This window comes from Rhinoderma darwinii, chromosome 11 (genome assembly GCF_050947455.1).
Source record: "Rhinoderma darwinii isolate aRhiDar2 chromosome 11, aRhiDar2.hap1, whole genome shotgun sequence".
Classification (NCBI taxonomy): domain Eukaryota; kingdom Metazoa; phylum Chordata; class Amphibia; order Anura; family Rhinodermatidae; genus Rhinoderma; species Rhinoderma darwinii.
This window is the reverse complement of record NC_134697.1, coordinates 37,337,045-37,356,699: the sequence shown is the minus strand read 5'-3', so window position 1 is coordinate 37,356,699 and position 19,655 is coordinate 37,337,045. Positions and strand designations below refer to the sequence as shown.

Here is a 19,655-nt window from a genome sequence, read left to right as displayed (position 1 = left end):
GTATTCTTCAGCAGGTAATATCCAGTTGATCCCCCTTGCATATTGTTTTAATGGGTGGAGGATGGCATGAGCAGCTCCCAGACACCTTCAGCACTAACCAAAGTGGTTAACTAAATCCAGGTTCTCCGTGCAAACCAGGTGTGCAATTATTTCCTATGTGCCATAGATCCTATACTTCCTCTCTCTACTCTTTTTGTGGTCATCCTAGAAATGTTGAAGAGCTTGGACCTCTTATACCTGGAGTTCTGTGCTTTGTGCAGAAGCGCCTCTACCATAACATAGACCAGGATGCATTCTCTAGCCACTTGGTGATTGGTGCGTAAGCACAGGGTTTGAGCTAGTTGCATCTTGTCCTAGTTGTTTCCTATAGGGCTTAATTTTTGGAAAGTACAGATCCCCTTTTAATGGCTCCGTCCAGTAATTCCTCTCCCATATTAAAATATACCAGAACTTTTTGAATTAAATGAAACTAATTTATGAAAATCAAATCTAAAATGGAACAGTCACTTCTCTGCCATCCAGCGCCGACTGTAATGAATGAGCTATTGTTTCTCGTTCTCCAGTACTGTACTCGGGATCAAGATTTGAGCTTTACAGTCTTTCAGCTGAAGTTTTAAGTGTTCTGAATATTCATAGGGCTTTTGAAGACCAGCTTTGTTCCCAGTGGAACTGCAGCAGAATGAAGGGAAGTGAGTATGTGCCTGTTTTCCATAAACCCATCCAGATCCTAGCTGCGCCCACCGTTTCTCCATCGTGGACTGCCGGTCTTAAGCCCTGGTCTCCAAGGGGTAATTAAATGTAACCGTTCTAGAGGAAAGACTGAGGATAAGGGGGGAACTGTGTCCTGCAATTGTTTCCTTGAGTCAAAAGAATGACCCTAATGTTTGCTGCACTAATAGCGTTCAGCTGCAGAAAGAAATTCATTGATCGATGGTCCTTGTCCTACTGGGGCCCTTTTATGTAGAGCTGCCCCCTCGGCCCACAGTGTATTTATTGGTCCTTTTATCCTGGAAACACACTAAGGAGTTAATTGTTCTGTCTGTATAAAATGCAGAAAGAAACCGAAAAGCGTAATTTAGATGTGTAAGGAAATTGAGCCTTTTTGATTTTTTTTTTTTTTTTAATTTCCTATATGAGCAATGCTTGTTCCCAGAAACAAGGAATTTGCCTATTTGACAATAGTTTATCATAGACTTCTTTATATTTATTATATGCCATATGTGGTTCTGCTGCTCGCACTATTGTAGTTTTTTGGCACTAGACTGCTTTTGTGTTTTTATATACATGTTATGGGTGCATTCAAAGGCTGTGCATTTGGTGTGGATTCTTGGATCAAATTATACTCCGAAAATACTAGTAATTAGGGTTTTTGTAAAAATTTGCTTCGAATTTAGGACATGCTGCAGAAATTAAAGGGGTTGTCTCAAGATTAAATGTTCTCCCCTAACTACAGCAAAGGTGATAATATGCTAGTCGTTGGGGGTCTGACTGCTGGGACCTCCACTGATCACGAGAGCGGGATCCCATTACTCCGAATGACTGGAGTGGCAGGTCGAGCATGCGCACCAACTCTCCATTCATTCTCTATGGGACTACTGGAGATAGAGTACAGCACACGGCTATCTCCGGCATTGCCATAGAGATTGAAGGGAGCAGTAGGGTGCGTGCTCGACATGCTGCTCAATTCATTTGGAAGGATGGGGCCCCAGTTCTTGTGATCGGTGGGGATCCCAGCAGGTGGTTGCGCGTGCGGTGTGCGCGTCGTGGTTGCGCATGCTGGACCAAGTTGATGGTTCCCCGTTGTACTGAGCACCGTGTGTGAAGCACATAATTTGCATGGGATAATTACTTTACATTTATGTGGTTTCTATCCTGTTCTAGCCTATACTTGGTTTTCTATGTTGTGATTGTCTCAGTCGGATGCTGGGGTGTGTTTTATACTCCTGCAGAGTGGAGGACTGGGTTTGTTTCCTGCTTGTGCCAGATCAAAGCTTTGCCCGCAGGAGAGTTGCTCAGGTAGCTCAGCCCTTTCTTCTGCAGGTAATGAAGCCGCTTACATCTCCGGCTACTAAACCTCGCTTGTTCCATGGTTCTCTTCTTCTAGTGGCATCGTTGCCCTTGTACAAGTATGAAAACACATTCATCCCAGGTGATGCTGATGTAAGGACTCTCTGAATATTTTTATGCAATCTGGCATCTGACTTGGCACTTAACCCGTATGCAGTTCTGGTCACAGATCAAAACCCACATTTTAGTAAGCTGGATATTCTTTATTCTACAATATTTAAATGTAACCAGTCACATTGAAAATGCAGTCGTATCTGTGGGATGCGTGTGTTAGAGCCGGAGGAGAAGAGTAGTTTGATGTAGTTTTGTGGGAATAGATTCAGTACAGCATGTATTTTATTCATTTGAACCTCTACTAATTCCGGGCTTAGGAGTCCAGTGGGTGGTCCTACAGTGATTGATAGCTATCTTTGTATGGGCACTTATATGGGGAAGGCTGTCAATCACGGAGAAGGACAGTGATTGACAGTATTACAGGTTATCCTGAATCCTTTTTTCACAAAACTACATCGACCTGATCTAAGGGTGACAGATGCCACTGTATGGCATCTGTCACCGGCATCCATTAAAGTGATACATTTTGAAAGCTTTTCATGACGTGTCCGTGTTAGACTATGGGTGACTGATGCTTTAACTGATGTCTTATACGGACAAGAATAGGACATATTCTATAATTTTGTGGAACAGGGATACATGAACCCGCAAAAAAATGTAAATGGATGTCCGCTATCCGCACAAATAATGGATAGGACACCGTAGAAAACTGTTGTGTGTGTATAGGCCTCACTACATATTCTGTACAAACGCTGTTCAGACTTAGCATGTGGTGCTTTTCTGTTTACCTTCATTCTTTTACTGCGGATGCGCGAATAACGCGCGTCCCACGGAAGTGCTTCCGTGAAGTATGCGTGATTTTGACGCACCCATTGACTTCAATGGGTGCGTGATGCTCGAAAAACACAGAAATATAGGACCTGTCGTGAGTTTTACGCAGCGGACTCACGCTGCGCAAAAATCACGGACAGTCTGCACTGCCCCATAGACTTGCATAGGTCCGTGCGACGCGCGTGAAAAACAAGCGGGTGGCACAGACGTATTACACGTTCGTGTAAATCCGCCCTTAGTAAAATAGAACCGGGTTTTTTTGGGGGGGATTTGTACAAAATCCGGCAGAAAATACCTTTTGTATGACAACAGAGGCATGCTAAGGTACTGTAGAGACCCCCCACTTAAGGATGGGAGCCCTATTATAGTCCAAGGATTTTTGAGGCCTTAGGTTTTCATACACATCTGCGTCAGGGTCCCGTTCTGGCGTTCTGTCGGAGTTTCCCATCAGAACGGAACCCTGACTGAAACAAACAGAAACCATAGGTTTCGGATGGTGATGGATCCAGTGCAAATTGTTTCCGTTTGTCTCAGTTGTTGAAGGGTACCTTTTTTTTTTTTTGACAGAATCAATACCGTAGTCTACTGCTCTACTCATTCCGCCAAAACCACTGAGCCCTTGCACAACGGAGACAAACGGAAGCCATTTGCACCGGATCCGTCACCATTAAAATTAATGGTGATGCAAACGGAAACCTATGGTTTCAGTCAGGGTTCCGTTCTGACAGGAAGCTCAGACGGAACGCCAAAACGGAGCCCTGACGCAGATGTGAACGAAATGTTACTGGTAAAAGCTTGTTTTTTGTTTAAGGTGGAAATGCCCTTAAAGCTCTAGTCAGTCATTTGTATGATGTTATCACATACAAAACCTGTGTTTATCCAATTGATGGGGCAATTTGCTAGTGAGAAAAGAAACAAAATGACGTAATGTGATTAATTTCTGCTTTTGAAATGCTGGCATAGAAGGTAAAAAAATAAATAAATGCATTTCACTCAAATGTGTCCTTCTTCCCCCAACACACACACATTTGTAGGCTACTCGGGTTGGCCTAGCTAAACATCCCTTACAAGAGAAGTGCTAGTGGTCAAAGAAGAGAATGTGTCTGTAGTACAGGAAGTTGGGAGTGGTAAGACTTAAAAAACGGGCGATTGTTCTATTTTCGTAATCGTACAATTGATATTCATAGTGGTGTCCAGCAGTTAAAGGTTGTGGCTCAGGAAGTGAGGATGTTACCCAGTCTGATGTAACTGCTGGTTTTACAGAACAAAAAAATAAAAATGATATCTCGTTTACATGGTCTATATCAGACTATAGATGTTCAGCTGAACTTTTCTAGTCTCTTTTATATATGTGATATAAACCCCCAAATGATTGATGTTTTTACATTTAGTTGACTTCTGAGAACTCTCCTAAACAATCTGAGGGAGACCACCTCTATCAGACATGTCATGAGCATTCGATCTTGCTGCTGGGAACCCAAACCTCTTTAGGAAGAGTCAGTCCCAATCCTCACGTTAAAGGGGTGGTCTCAGAATCGCCAATTATCACCTATACACTGGTCCTAAACCTGTTGCTTGATCGCAGTAAAGAGGACATTGAATGGAGTGGCAGTCCAGCATGTGGTGGCTGCTCCATCCAATGTCTATGGGCATTACCGTAACAGCCGAGTACAGCGCTCAGCTGTTTCAGTCCCATTGACATTGAATGGAGCAGCGGCCACATGCTCGAGCACTGCTCCATTCAAGCTCCTCCTCAATGTGGGAGGCATAGTGAAGAGGAACGGGGGTTCAAGACCTCCGTTCTTGCAGTTGGTCGACCCGGTGGTGGGGCCCCCAGCGATCGGACTTTCCTCTGGATAGTTGACAAGTGTCGATTCTGGAACAACTCCTTTAAGTTCTTATTACTCATGCATCTTCCCACTGAAAACAAAGACTGGGGATCTCATCATTCTTGCAAATAACCGCTATTCCTCTCGTCAACTCTGATGGAATTTGCCACTGAGGCCCTGAAAGGAGCTTCTGAGACAAATGTGAACAGAGCCTAAGTTGATCTCGTCATGAGGAACATCTCTATATTACAATATGTGATACTGCAAGGCCATGGTTTGTTATCCTCCCATATTTGCCTGGTAAAAGCCTTCCTTGTCAAATTTGGCCCATAGATTTCTATCCGACAGCTATTCCTTGCAAGTCTTCCTCAAACATGCATGCTTGGCTCGGCTGAGCATGCATGTTTATTTGAATAGCGAAAGGGGAAAGCTAGTAACAAAGGATCTGGCATGTTAATATGCAACATGCTCGATCCCTCTTTCCCTTGACATCTGCTGTTGACGGAGAGTTGGCAGGCCCCCATACGCATGAGATCAGGCAATATCGCCAACTATAGACTGCTTTAATCTTATTCGTATAGCCAACTTTACACAGAGTATAATGAGAGGGAGCTTAAAGGTTAACCATGCAGATTTATGATGTTCAGGGTCTATGGAAAGCTGTGTGGACATTGTAATGGTAATTTTTGTCACCTTTTGGAAAGTTTTTAGCTTTTGTTAGGCCAAGAGAATTCAGAAACGGCTGGAATATGAGAAGTCTTTATACTGAAGTCTAAGGCCAGGAAAACACTCGCACTCTCTTGGTTTATTTTTTTTGAGCCAGTCAGAAGTGGTTCCAACAGGAAGGAAAGGTCTAAAAACTCTGATCCATCCCCTTGTGTGGTGTTTACTTCTGTGTTTCGAGCCAAAAAAATCATCGCATCAAAGCTGTGTATGATCCTATACTATACACTAGACTAAACTCTGCCGAACCTGCCGATTGTGACTGGATTGTCCTGTGTATGGGGGCCATTCTTTCCTGACAAATGTCGCAGGGGAATGATGGATCGGGCGTGTTGGATATCGGCGTGCGAGATCCTTTGTTACTGCTTAAGGTCCATTTACACTGGATTTCTGCCTATAACGATAGACGACACAACACCTAGATTGGCGCTCATTGAAAGGCCCTTTTTACACAGGCCGATAAAATCCTTTGATCCTCAGTTTGCATGTTGTCGGCGGCACGTATTCTTTTTATGTGGGGAGATGTGCTGCCGGCAACGATTATTTTTTTTATGCTGCATAAAAGATGTGATCAGCTGACAAATGCCTCCATGTTTACAGCGTATTTTATGAGCGCTTGTTCGTCCGATCGGCTGTCGTCCGTGTGCTCTCCGTCGTTTTCGCGCACCCATAGACTTCAATCGGCGACTAGGTGTGTGAAAAACAGGACATGCAGTGCGTTTCACACAACGGACACACTTAATGAAAAACAACGCATGTGTGAATAGCCCCATTGAATTGCATGGGTCCGTGTGCTGTGAGTGATTTGAACGCACAGCACACGGACGAGTATTACGCTGGTCTGAATGAGCCCGAACAGGTCTATGTGTCAAAGTGTTAAAGGCTTATCAGCTCTGTAAATATTTGAGCTGGTTGTGATAGTGATAGGGTTGTTTCCTTATGCACAGTGCTTCCTGTCAGGAATTTCGTTTCAAGGGTATGAACTCGCTACTATTCCATTTATACCCTTCAAATGGAATTAAGAGTGTTTTATACTGGACGATTATAGGGCAAACGCACGTTCATCTGCTGGTCGTATCGTTTTAAAAAGTGAAATATTATCGTTGTCGGCAGCACATCTCCCGCGCTGCCAACATGATGATAATGTATGGGGACAAGTGATCGGAGTAACGACCGCTTGTCCCCATCCATAGCTCCGTGTGACAGGAGCAAACGAGCGCCGATCGATGTCTTGTTGATTGGCCCTCGCTGCATTGGCCGGTGTGATAGAGATTATGACTGCGAAATAAAAAAAATACGTTAAAAATATTGCATGGTCACAAATCCTTAAGCGGCCCATGAGTTACTTTTTGCAGGATCTACCAACAATCTAGTGACCCTGGTGAAGCCAGAATTGATGCTTTACAACTTTTATGGGGGGGAGGGGAAAAATAGCTTGTCAGTCTGCTAGAAAAAAAGATTTTTGCCCAAATTTGCATAATTTTTACTAACTTTACTTTAAACAATGTGGCTTAAAGGGGTTTTCCGGCACATTTAAAAGGCTGGATACGGGTAGGGGATGTGTTTTTAAAATAACAAAATAAGTAATCGTTGGCAAATTTCTCACCGCTCCAGCGCAGCAGCTCCCCGCCAGTCTGTTTTTAATTAGGAAGTGATGACTTCTCGTTCCATCCATGCTACCGCTATAGCCAATCACTGGCCTCAGCGATGATGCTGGCAAGAACGTTGCGTCGTACGAAGGCCATCACGTTGAGCCTTGTGCTCAGATCTGGCCAGGATTCAGGGTGAGAGAATCCATATGCCTGTTTTGCTATTTTGTCGTTCCGCTACTCCATAAACTATAATGGGAGAATCGATTCACCCATTTTTTTTGAATTCCCCAATGCATCTTAATGGGTCATCAGCGAAACACGGTGAATAGTTTTCTCATCTTCTGCCAGGAGCCTGAACTTTATACAGAATATGGTTTATGAGCCATGTAAGGGTAAGGCCAGATGTGGATTCCTCGCCGCAAATCTGCAGCAATTTACAATATAATACAAGTCGATTTAGGTTTTCAAAACCTATCAGTGTGGGAAAATCCAAACAAAAAGCATCCTGCGGGTTTTCAAATGTAACGCATGCTCATTCTTGTGCGGAACAGTCACGGAGTACCATGCTTTGCAATAGAGTAAAATCGTCATGTAACCAGATCTGCGGCGGGAATTATATGCCACGTCTAGCCTTAACCTAATAAGATTTCCCTGTGTATTATGTAGCCCAGCTACAGGCGGAGATAGCCGCATGTAATGGGTTCATTTGCTAGAGGTCTCTTATTACTGCAAGAGGTTTCCCCAGTTCTCTAAACAAGACTTACCCCTTAGGCTATGTTCACACGGGGTCTTTTGCCGAGTTTTTTGACGCGGAAACCGCGTCGCAAAACTCGGCAGAAACGGCCCGAGAACGCCTCCCATTGATTTCAATGGGAGGCGTCGGCGTCTTTTTATCTTCAATTGACTTCAATGGGAGGCAGGAGAAAGCGTGTTTTCTGCCCGCGGCGCTCAATGGCCGCGGGCGAAAAACGGCGCGATCATTGCTATTCACACGGAGTATTTTGGGGGAGGAATATCTGCCTCAAAATTCCGTTTGGAGCTTTGAGGCAGATATTCCTCCCCCAAAATACTCCGTGTGAACATAGCCTTAGGCTGGGTTCACACTGCGTTTTTTGCAGGAGGAAAATCTGCCTCAAAAGTCTGTTTTGAATTTTGCCTGCACGCTGTTTTTCGGCCGCGACCATTGAGTGCCGCGGGCATAAAACGGCACGAAATGAGCTTTCTCTGCCTCCCATTGATGTCAATGGGAGGTCAGAGGCGTAAACGCCCGAAGATAGGGCATGTCCCTTTTTCCTGCAAGCCGGTTTTTCGCTCGCAAGAAAAAAACTCCTGCGCCTCACATTGAAATCAATGGGAGGCGTCTTTGGCGCGGTTTCCGTGTCAAGAACCTTGTCAAAAAAACTGAGTGTGAACCCAGCCTTATTCACACGACCGTGTTCGTACGGGACTGTTCTCCCGTGGGGAGTTCGGAACACTTCGCGTTATATGTAACTGATGCTAGGCGCACCGGCTCCCTGAACAGTGTTCGGTCTGGGAAATGCGACCGGCATGTGGTCCGTATATCATGGACCAAGCACGGCCGTGTGAATAAGGGCTTACATTTCGCCAGATAAGCCCCCCCCCCCCCTGTTCGGGTCTCCTCTGATTCAGAACAGAGAGCTGCTCGTCCGTCCATCCATGCATTACATTAACAGGCATCCATTTAAATGGCCCCATGTAACGCTGCAAATGCCAGGCCAGACCAGGTTTCCTCTGGCGATGTGAACAGCCGCCGATCATTGTGCTGGCTACCAGTTAAATGGGAGTGTTTGTGAGAACCCCTTTAAAGAATAATATTTTCATGGATTTGTAGTGACAAATGAAACTATTTAGACTTTTTTATTGAGCACCTTGTTTTGTAAATGGTGTCTGCAACATCTGCAAAATATTTCTAGATTGGTTTTACATTACTTATGAATGTGTTGCCTCATACAACATCTTACAGGACTAAGCCACTGAGTAATATATGGAAAATACATGGTGACTGACCAATAATGCTGCAAGTAACCACATGAGGCCTGATTCACGTGAGCTTCCTTGTAACGGCCGTTGAAAAATAGAGCCTGTCCTATTTTGTTCCGTTTTCACATACTAAAGTCTATGGGGCTCCGTGAAAATGGAACCCGCACGGGGGCACCTCGCACGTGTCAATTGTCACATTTATCGCGTCCGAGTTTCCCCACGCTCGTGTGAATCTAGCCTTAAAGCATACTAGTTACACTGATCTACACAATTTAACATGAGGCTCTACATATAGGGGTTCCTTGGGAGTGGAGAACCTTTTGCAGGTTTCCCCCTCCATTGTAATAAGTTTGGGATTTAGTGTTAATGTTTTTACACCAGCGCTTTACATAAGAACGTTCCATAGTGCGTTGACTATTGCTGTGACTTAATTTACACAGGGTAATGTTCCAATCCAGACATGCCTTACGTGGATCGTCAAAATCGCATTTGTGGCTTCCTGGATATCGAGGAACATGAACACAGCGGCAAGTTTCTTCGGAGATATTTTATCTTGGACACCAGCCTGAATAATCTGCTATGGTACATGGACAATCCGCAGGTGAGCTGTGGACCCCCAGTAATATATTACACCCGCTCCTCCGTATTTATAGTAAAGTATGGGATTTGTAGTTGTATGGCGGTTCGCCTTCAGTTCTAATGGGGTGAGACTGTAACCAGGGGGCTGAGATGTCATCATTCAAATATATGTTGAAAAGGTTGTGGCTTTCTGTGAATAATTTCCTGTTTTCTGAAATCATATTTTTTTTTTAATGATTTTTCTGTGTAATCTATTCCTTTTTATTTTTACAGAACCTCCCTGCAGGTTCCCCTTCTGTGGGGTGTCTTAAGCTCGCCTACATTTCAAAGGTAAGCATTTTATTTTTGTCTACTTAAAAGGAAAAGCACATTTCTGATCCCCTTTTTTCTCTTATCCAATCCTCTTTATACATAGGTGAGCGATGCTACCAAGCTGCGACCAAAGGCTGAGTATTGCTTTGGTAAGTTATCAATCTTCATTCACTCAATCCTATATAAGATGCCCTAACTAATAGGAGCTTAGAGGGTGTACAGATGTAGCCAACTTTATCTAGACTTTTAACGCATTAAATACAGTGGCAAGAATCTTTAGCATGACTTTTCAATGGCGCTTGTTGTGTGATATCACGCTGCAACAAGTTGTCAGGATAAAATTGGCTAGATCTGTATCCACCCCTCATTGAATATGGCTCCAAGATCTTTCATTGAATACTGTGCTGGTTTTGGCCTGCTCTATACTCATTTCATAGACTGAGCATTCTAATTTTTGCATGAGTGTACATTCTCTTGAGCACTCTGTATCCAGGTTTAAGTGGTAAAGATTCATGTTTCTAACTCCTATATGTACGGACATTGTATAGGTGCCCTTACACGGACTTACTGCTGACATGTTTAGTGCTTGAATAAAAGGGCATCTTAGAAAAGTTTTAATGTTTTCAGGGTTCAGGCTGTAATTTGGTTCCTATGGGTAACACTGGAACTTTTTCTTGGAATGTTGTTTATGCGTAAAGCCAAGTTTATCTTAAAGCGTGCGTAATTTTAAGGTTACTTTTTAGAATAAGCTGTCATATGTGTACATGAGGAATAACACTATTTCTAGTCATTATATGACTTGTATTCTGTGTGTTTTAGCAGCTTTCCCCTCTGCAGGCGCTCTCCCATTCTCAGTAGTCTCTGAGCTAATTGGTTGAGCCGAACTGCTATCGTGTTCTATACACAGCATACATAGAGAAGAATCCTGCTCTTATATATATATATATATATATGTGTGTGTGTGTGTATATGAGAAGCTGCAGCAGTATGAAGGACGTTATACAGCCATAATGAGCAGTGTAGCTATTGATCCAGCACTGGGGTGAGACCGTAAGGGTATGTGCACACACACTAATTACGTCCGTAATTGACGGACGTATTTCGGCCGCAAGTACCGGACCGAACACACTGCAGGGAGCCGGGCTCCTAGCATCATACTTATGTACGATGCTAGGAGTCCCTGCCTCGCTGCCGGACAACTGTCCCGTACTGTAATCATGTTTACAGTACGGGACAGTTGTCCAGCAGCGAGGCAGGGACTCCTAGCATCGTACATAAGTATGATGCTAGGAGCCCGGCTCCCTGCAGTGTGTTCGGTCCGGTACTTGCGGCCGAAATACGTCCGTCAATTACGGACGTAATTAGTGTGTGTGCACATACCCTAACACTTACCTGGACTCTGCTACATTGTCTGTCTGTCTCTGTATTTCTCACTCTGCTCCCCCTCCCCTCTCCAGAGACTTGTATACTCAGCGTGTCTTTCTCTTTCTGCTCCTACCTCCCCTTTTCATAGACTCGTATAGGCAGCATGTTGTCCTACTTTCTGCTCCCTCCTCCCCTCTCTGTAGCCTTGTATAAGCAGGCAGTGAAACACACACACACACACACACACACACACACACACACACACACACACACACGCGTCCATTTCTTGTGCTCTGTAACTAGGAACAGATTTTGCTTGACAACCGGGACTGGATAGCAGATTACAGGATGTGAGACATTTAGTGGCAGTAACTTCACACAGATTTTGCATGGATAAAACAACTTTTAACATATATCAACTTTATAGTTTGCTTACTATCAGGTTTACTATTCGATTCGTATAAGTTAGTGTCCATTAAAGATTCCATGGTAATGATAGTTTTTTATTTTATGTCCGGCTCGTAGATGACATTTAGAATAGATTGTAGAACACGCAAGCTAAATTTGCCCAAATTCTTGTTAAAATGTTCAGTTCTAACAGAGCAAAGATTGACTTGTATATTTTTAACGTGCATGGGCAGAAAAGCCAAAACAGATCACTCATGTCTATGCACCGTTCGAGATCACACATGCACATAAGTATCCAGTAAAGAAGACCCCACATAGATCCGCAGGGATTACTATGACCATATCCAGTCCGTTTATGCTTTAGTAGAAACTTTTGTAATATGTTTTCATTTTTAACTCTGCTCTGTTCTCTTGCCATTGTTTGTTCGGCAGCAATGCATGATGACGTTTGGTCTATAGTGACATCGTGTGACTGTGGTGGCCAATCTCTGTCACAAGACTGGTCACTGTGGCCATCATTCATTTGTAGCTTCCATAATGTTATGGGATATCACGCAAGACTCCATCATAGAGTGACAGGGACTGGTGGGGAGAATTGAGATTAATTTGAAAGTTAAATATTAACCTTGATATTAAAAGTAGTTTATTGTGCTGATCTTTGGAATAACTTTTTTTCTTTCGTTTCACTTCGGTTTCATTTTTACATAGCTTTAAGAAGAAGGTCATAGTTCTTGATGGCATCTGATGCGGATTACATATAGAACATTCGAACCATTTTAGGGGAGTTTTATCACATTAAAGCTGCCTGAACACCTTATGAGACAGTGCTGTACCTCCCATATGCCTCCAATTTGATACGGAGGACTTTTTCTGTTGAATACAAGCATTATTATTTGCCCTATGTACCGAGGTATCTCCCCTGGAATCATTGTGTCTGGCGGAGGAAAGCTTCGTACGTACGTTGCCTGACGAGGCACTACAGTTGCGCACAAATTTTTAGTACAAAACCATACATAAACAAGCGCCGCTGTACAGACTGTGTCATGTGCATGAAGTCTACGGTAATGCTTACACATTCAGGTTTGTGTCAGAATTGCGCCATATTTTATACCCTATTAATGTGCTAAGGAAAATATCCGTGCAGAATTATTGACATGCTCAGGTTCTTTAAATCCATAGCATGTTCATTGTCAACGACAATCGGCCGGTTACAATAGGGCAGATCCGGTGCTCAATCTACGGTTGAAAATCAGTTTCAGTTGCTGCGGATTTTCTTGAAGAAAAAAAAATTCTTGCCGGATTTGCCTCTGGCCTAACCCACTTTAAAGGGGTATTCCCATTTCGAACACCTCTGGGACCTGCACCAACCTCTAGAACGGTGTCAGGCGGAACTCGGACGTGAAAAACGCCCATTTTTCATGTCCGAGTTTGCACTCATTCTTCTGAATAAGCCCTTAAAGGCGTTATCCGGGGACCAAAAATTGCTTTGCATTCATATTTTTATGTAACAAAAAGTCACTTACTAATGTACTATTCGGTACTAAAATGTGTCGTTTAAACCCGGTGAACTGTTCCCGGAAGTCCTGGAGATTTTCTAATATAGATGACGCGCCGACACGACCCCACGTGACTGAGGGCTTGCTTCCTGTGCGGTTTGTGTCGGCGTGTTATCAGTGGCATGACCAGCAATAGGCAATGTGACAGCCCCTTGCGGAGTCCCCGAGCAGAGCATCAGCCAGCACTTTGCTCGGGACTCCAGCACTGCTCCCGACATTTGGTTAGTGGCTTCAGGGGTTTCCTGTCGCTGTAGTCCCCGAGCAGAGAATCAGCTGATGCTCTGCCCGGGGACACCAGCACGGGGTACAGAGGGAGCCCCCTCCCTGTGTCAATCGCTTAAATGCCGCTGTTGCTATTTAAGGGGTTAAACGGCAGCGATCAGTGATAACTGTGATCACCGCCCAAGTTGCAGTGGGACATCAGCGTTCCAGCCGACACCCTCTGAAGATGAAGCGCGTACAGCTCCCGTGCCCGCTTCAGCCACAGGTTGTTACTGTACGCCCATTTGCGGGAACGCACTGCTAAAAAGGACGTACAGTAACACCCATTTGCGGGAAGGGGTTAAGGAAACCGTGTAGATCAGCGAGCTTTGCTGTTTCCGTTTTCCCAGGCCACCTCGTAACTCGGGCCGGAGCCCTGTGACAGCAGGAGAAAGTAGGACGGGGATCAGACCCTTCTAGAGATAGGCGGGGATACCAGAGATGGGACCCACATCTATCGGACGTTGATGGCATATTCTCTGGATGTGCCATCATTTTCCGAGAAGGTAATATCCCTTTAAATAACCTTGTATGCTTTTAGTTATTTTTTCATACATCTTGTTTTTTAAATTTGTAAGAAAAATGTTTAATATTACAATTTCACTTTGGATTATTAGCATAAAATGTGATAGACTACAAAGCCCTGTCTTTTCAATAAAAATATTGACTTTTAGAAATAGGACAAGTACTTGCAGCATATGCAGTATAGAAATCCATTCTATATTGTGATGCGTAATAAGCGTGCATCTCATTCAGCATGTATTCCTCTGCAATGGTTTCTTGGACGAGGGCCCATGGCTGGAATATCTGCGCTGGCTGTTCATGGCGAGTTGGGCCTATTTTTGGAGTTGCTGTGTCCTTTAGAACGAGTCACTCGGCACGCGGCTTTACTTTCTTGGCTTCATTATGCGCATTGATCGGGCTCTGGACGAGCAGCGTCCTGACTGCTGTTTTCTGCAGTTTGTAGAAGCAGAATTGTATCCCGCAGACCCTCTTGAGATGATCTATTTTAAGTTCTGGCTTCCTGTATAGATGTGCCTCATTCTCCTCTCTTCCTGAGTGGCTTCCTTGCTATCTAGCTCCTTCTCTTCACTGCTGAAACGTTCGTGTCCGCTATTGAAATAGTCAGTCAAGTGCGGTTCATATTAAATGTGACTCGGACACTGTTAGATTTAGTCTGAGCTTTCGTTTTTGTCGTCTGGGCCTCTATATAGACAATGTTTGATAGAGCAGACGTCTTGCATTCGTGGCTCGCCGGCTGTTCTCTCTCTCTGTGAATACAATTCAAATACATCGTTTTGTGCACTGAATGAAAAGCGTATAGAAAAACAGGCATTTGGAAAGAGACATTTGCCATCAACGTATCGCGGAGTCCTAGTCAGATGGCTACTTCACAATGTAGGAATAAAAAGGTTTCAAGTCGCGTAGTTACTTGGACTCTGGCGCTGTTCCTCAGGTACTTCCAACAGCGCCACAGAGACTACTACTAACTACTCGATTTTAAACCTTTTTATTCCTATTGAATTACTGGCTCCCTTCAAGAGACCCAGGAACGACTCGGGGCCGACATTTCTGTCAATGGGATACATTGAATGTAATGTATTGAGTAGTTGTGCCTCGCTGTACAACTTTGGTGGCTGTGGCTGGTACTGCAGCTGGTCCTGTTGAAGTGAATGGGCCGAGCTGTATTACCAGGCACAGCCACCTCTGCGGACAAGCCGCGGTGAATAGGATGCGCCGTGGTCCCTTCATTGTTCCCCTCGGCACAGATGCACAGACCAATGCACGCAAGAATAAGGATTAAAAAAACCGATGGTTATACATTGCTAGCCCCTTTCTTTCCCATTCGTACCTGTCTGGGGAGCAGTGTCATCACCCCTGATACTTTTATATGAGGTGTTTTGTACATGGAAACCTCTTTAACCCCTTAGTGTCTAAGCCTGTTTTGGCCTTCAGGACCAGCCCCATTTTTGCAAATCTGACATGTGTCACTTTATGTGGTAATAACTCCAGAATGCTTTTACCTATCCAAGCGATTCTGGGATAGTTTTCTCGTGATATGTTGTACTTTATGATACTGAAAAAATTTTGTCATTAAATTCAATATTTATTTGTAAGAAACGCCAAGATTTAGAGAAAATTAGCAAAAATTAGCATTTTTCTAAATTTTAATGTATTTACTTGTAAAACAGATAGTAATACCACACAAAATACATACTAGTTTATATTTCCCATATGTCTACTTTATGTTTGCGTCATTTTTTGAACATTCTTTTATTTTTCTAGGACGTTACAACGCTTAGAACTTTAGCAGCAATTTCTCATATTTTCAAGAAAATTTCAAATGGCTATTTTTTCAGGGACCAGTTCAGTTCTGAAATGGCTTTGAGGGCCTTATATATTAGAAAGTCACCATAAATCACCCCATTTTGAAAACTGCACCCATCAAAGTATTCAAAACTGCATTCACAAAGTATTTTAGCCCTTTAGGCGTTTCACAGGAATTAAAGCAAAGTAGAGGTGAAATTTACAAATTTAATTTTTTTTCTTCAAAAATTCATTTGTAATAAATTTTTTCTGTACCACAGAAGGTTTTACCCAAGAAATGCAACTCAATATTTATTGCCCAGATTCTGCAGTTTTTAGAAATACCCCACATGTGGCCCTAGCGCGGTCATGGACTGAAACACAGGCCTCAGAAGCAAAGGAGCACCTAGTGGATTTTGGGCCTCTATTTTATTAGAATATATTTTAGGTACCATGTCAGGTGTGAGGAGGCCTTGTGCTGCCAAAACAGTGGAAACACCCCAAAAGTGACCCCATTTTGGAAACTATACCCCTCAAGGAATTTATCTATGGGTATAGTTAGCATTTTGAACCCACAGTTTTTTTGCTAAATTTATTTGAATTAGTATGTGAAGGTGAAAATCTACTTTTTTTGTGAAAAAATTAGGAAATTTTAAATTTTTACAAGGAATAAAGTAGAAAAAACACCCCAACATATGTAAAGCAATGTCTTCCGATTATAGCAATACCCCATATATGGTAATAAACTACTGTTTGGACCCACACCGGGGCTTAGAAGGGAAGGAGCGCTATTTGGCTTTTGGAGCTCAAATTTAGCTGGAATGTTTTTGGGTGTCATGTCGAATTTGCAAAGCCCCTGAGAGACCGAAACAGTGGAAGCCCCCCAAAAGTAACCCCATTTGGGAAACTACACCACTTAAGGAATCTATCTAGGGGTATAGTGAGCATTTAGGCCCCACACGTCTTTTGCAGAATTTATTAGAATTAGGCCGTGAAAATTAATATCAACATTATTTCCACTAAAATGTTGAATTTTTTCAATTTTACAAAGGATAAATGAGAAAATGCACCCCAACGTTTGTAAAGCAATTTCTCCCGAGTACGGCAATACCCCACATGTGGTCATAAATGTTTTTTCATTAGAAAGTAATTAACCCTTTACGAACTGATTCATGTTTTGCTTTTTAGTTTTTCCTCCCCGCTTTCCAAGAGCCACTACTTTTTTATTTTTCTGTCAATAGAGCGGTGTGGGGGCTTATTTTTTGCGGGACGAGCTGTCGTTTTTATTGGTACCATTTTTTGGTACGATGCCATATCGGTGGACATAAACGGCTGTTTGGGCACACTGTAGGGCTCAGAAGGGAGGGACGCCATTTGGCTTTTGGAGCGCATATTTTGCTTGGTAGTAGCTCTGGCGTTTTGCTGGTATTTCAGTTTATAATGTTGGGGCACATGTAGGCTGGGCAGAGTACATCAGGGGCATAATAAGAGGGCATAATAATGGGGTAAATAAATAATAATCCACAGATATGTGGCCGGTGTCGCACTGATAAATGGTGCCCGATCTTATCCACTTTTGGAACACTCTGCACATTTTGCATCGCCATAATCTGGGAGCCGGAACTTTTTTATTTTTTCACCACCGGAGCCGTGTGAGGGCTTATTTGTTGCGGGACAATCTGTAATTTTCATTGGTACCATTTTGGGGTACATGCGATTTTGTTGATCACTTTTTATTCAATTTTTCGGCAAGCCAGGTGACCAAAAACCATCAATTCTGACAATGATTTTTATTTATTTTTGACGGCGTTTACCCTGGGCTATAAATGACTATTTTACTTTATTCTGCGGGTCGATACGATTACGGCGATACCATATGCATATAGGGTTTTTTATGTTTTGCAGCGTTTGAGCAATAAAATAACGTATTTAGAAAATAAATGTATTTTTTGTGTCACCATATTCTGAGAGCCATAACTTTTTTATTTTTCAGTCAAAAAAGCTTGTTTTTTGCGGGACGGGTTAGGGTTTGTATGGGTACTATTTTGGCGTACATGCGACTTTTTGATCACTTTTTATTACATATTTTGTGAGGGGTGGTGACCAAAAAATAGTGATTCTGCCATTGTTTTTCGTTTTTTTTTTTTTGCGTGGTTCACTGTGCGGGAAAAATAATATTATAGTTTTATAGTTGGGGTCGTTACGAACGCGGTGATACCAGATATGTGTACTTTTTTTTTTTACGTATTAATTTTTTTTCCTATAATGAAAGACTTATTATAGGAAAAAAAGCAGTTCTTGTTTGTCACTTCTAACTTTTATTTTTACACTTTTTTTAAAACATTTTTATTCTTTTTTTTACTTTTTTCACTTGTCCCACTAGGGGACACTTAGACTTGCAGCTTTGATCGCTGCTAGAGTACATTACACTACACACGTAGTGTAATGTATTCCAACTGTCATTGTGACGTGACAGTCACACTGACAGGAAGCCTACGACGACCACCCTCGGGGTGGTCCTCATATGCTTCTGTACATGGCAACTCGGAAGCCATTGTCTGGCGTCCGGTTGCCATGGGTACCATCGCCAGCCCCCGTGATTTCACATGGGGGCTGCCGATCGGCGCTAAAGACCTTAATTGTGGCGTTCAAAATCGAGCGCCGCAATTAAGGGGTTAACTGCCGATATCAGCGGCGACAGGCCGCTGATCGGCAACGGGGAGGGCAGGGCTGACACCCTGCACAGTTAACCGCCGCTGCGGTATAGCGCCACGCGGCGGTTAACTGTCAAAGCACTGCCGTAACTGTACGTCAAGGTGCGCAAACTTACTGCTCACCATGACGTACAGTTACGTCATGGTGCGTTAAGGGGTTAATGTTCTCTTATAATGGATCTTCTGTAGTTGAAAACAAATATGTGCAGAAAATTGTTGAATTGCATTTATTAGGCACCTTGAACAAAGGAAGGCAGAGGAGGACATATTGGGAGGCATTTATATTTAGCAATGGTTCTTATTTAAAAGCGTTCTTTGAAATCTGCAAATAAAATCTGACTCATAGACATGTTATTGCTCTGCTCTAATTGCTGGTTCATTTAGTCAGAAACATATTATTTCCTCCCACGTTGGGTCAGTTTATTTCTAATCCATTGTCTCTCGTGTTCATTTTATCGACAACCTTTGATTTCCTTACGTGTGCAGCCAGTGAAATAACAATGCTCCGTTATACCATTCCTCTGTTATTCCTCCTGGAAATGTATGAAGAAACTGGCATAAGCTTATCAGTAGGGGGGTCTCTACACAGTGTCTTTACTGATTGAACTGTTACAGTGAATATGGACACATCCTATTGATAAGGGAAATGGTATGACCCAGTTGTCAATTTATTAATATATTTCCAGGAGGTATAACAGAGGCATGGCACAATTCTGAGTTCTAAGAATATACGGTACAGCAATATTTTTTTCATGGGGAATACAAACATTTACTAGAACGGACATGTCTAGAGATTCTGCACGCACAAGTGGACTGTGCACACACACGACTGCATTCAGTTGAATGAGCCCGGACTGCAAATGCGGCCCTTAAAATGACATGTCCTATTTTTTTTTTGTTCCGCTCCGGCAATGCACGGACCGTGGAAACCACGCTTGTGTGCATTTGTCCATAGGATATAATGTGCCCTATACTATACACAATTGCAGTTTCGCAATTGCGGATGTATGGGTACGCAAATGCATGGTCGTGCGCATATAGGCCTTTAGTGTTTTT

General features: G+C 43.1%; 1 protein-coding gene across 3 annotated transcripts in view; it reads left to right on the top strand.

Moving 5' to 3' along the window:
• Positions 1-19,655, top strand: part of PLEKHA1 (pleckstrin homology domain containing A1) — a 50,185-nt gene that overhangs the window by 11,095 nt on the left and 19,435 nt on the right. For all 3 annotated transcript variants that reach the window (XM_075841103.1, XM_075841102.1, XM_075841104.1), the window contains exons 2-4: positions 9,538-9,698; positions 9,950-10,006; positions 10,092-10,137. In XM_075841103.1, coding sequence (XP_075697218.1) covers positions 9,558-9,698; positions 9,950-10,006; positions 10,092-10,137 — 244 coding nt within the window. In that variant the 5' untranslated portion in view covers positions 9,538-9,557. The remainder of the gene's footprint in view (positions 1-9,537; positions 9,699-9,949; positions 10,007-10,091; positions 10,138-19,655) is intronic.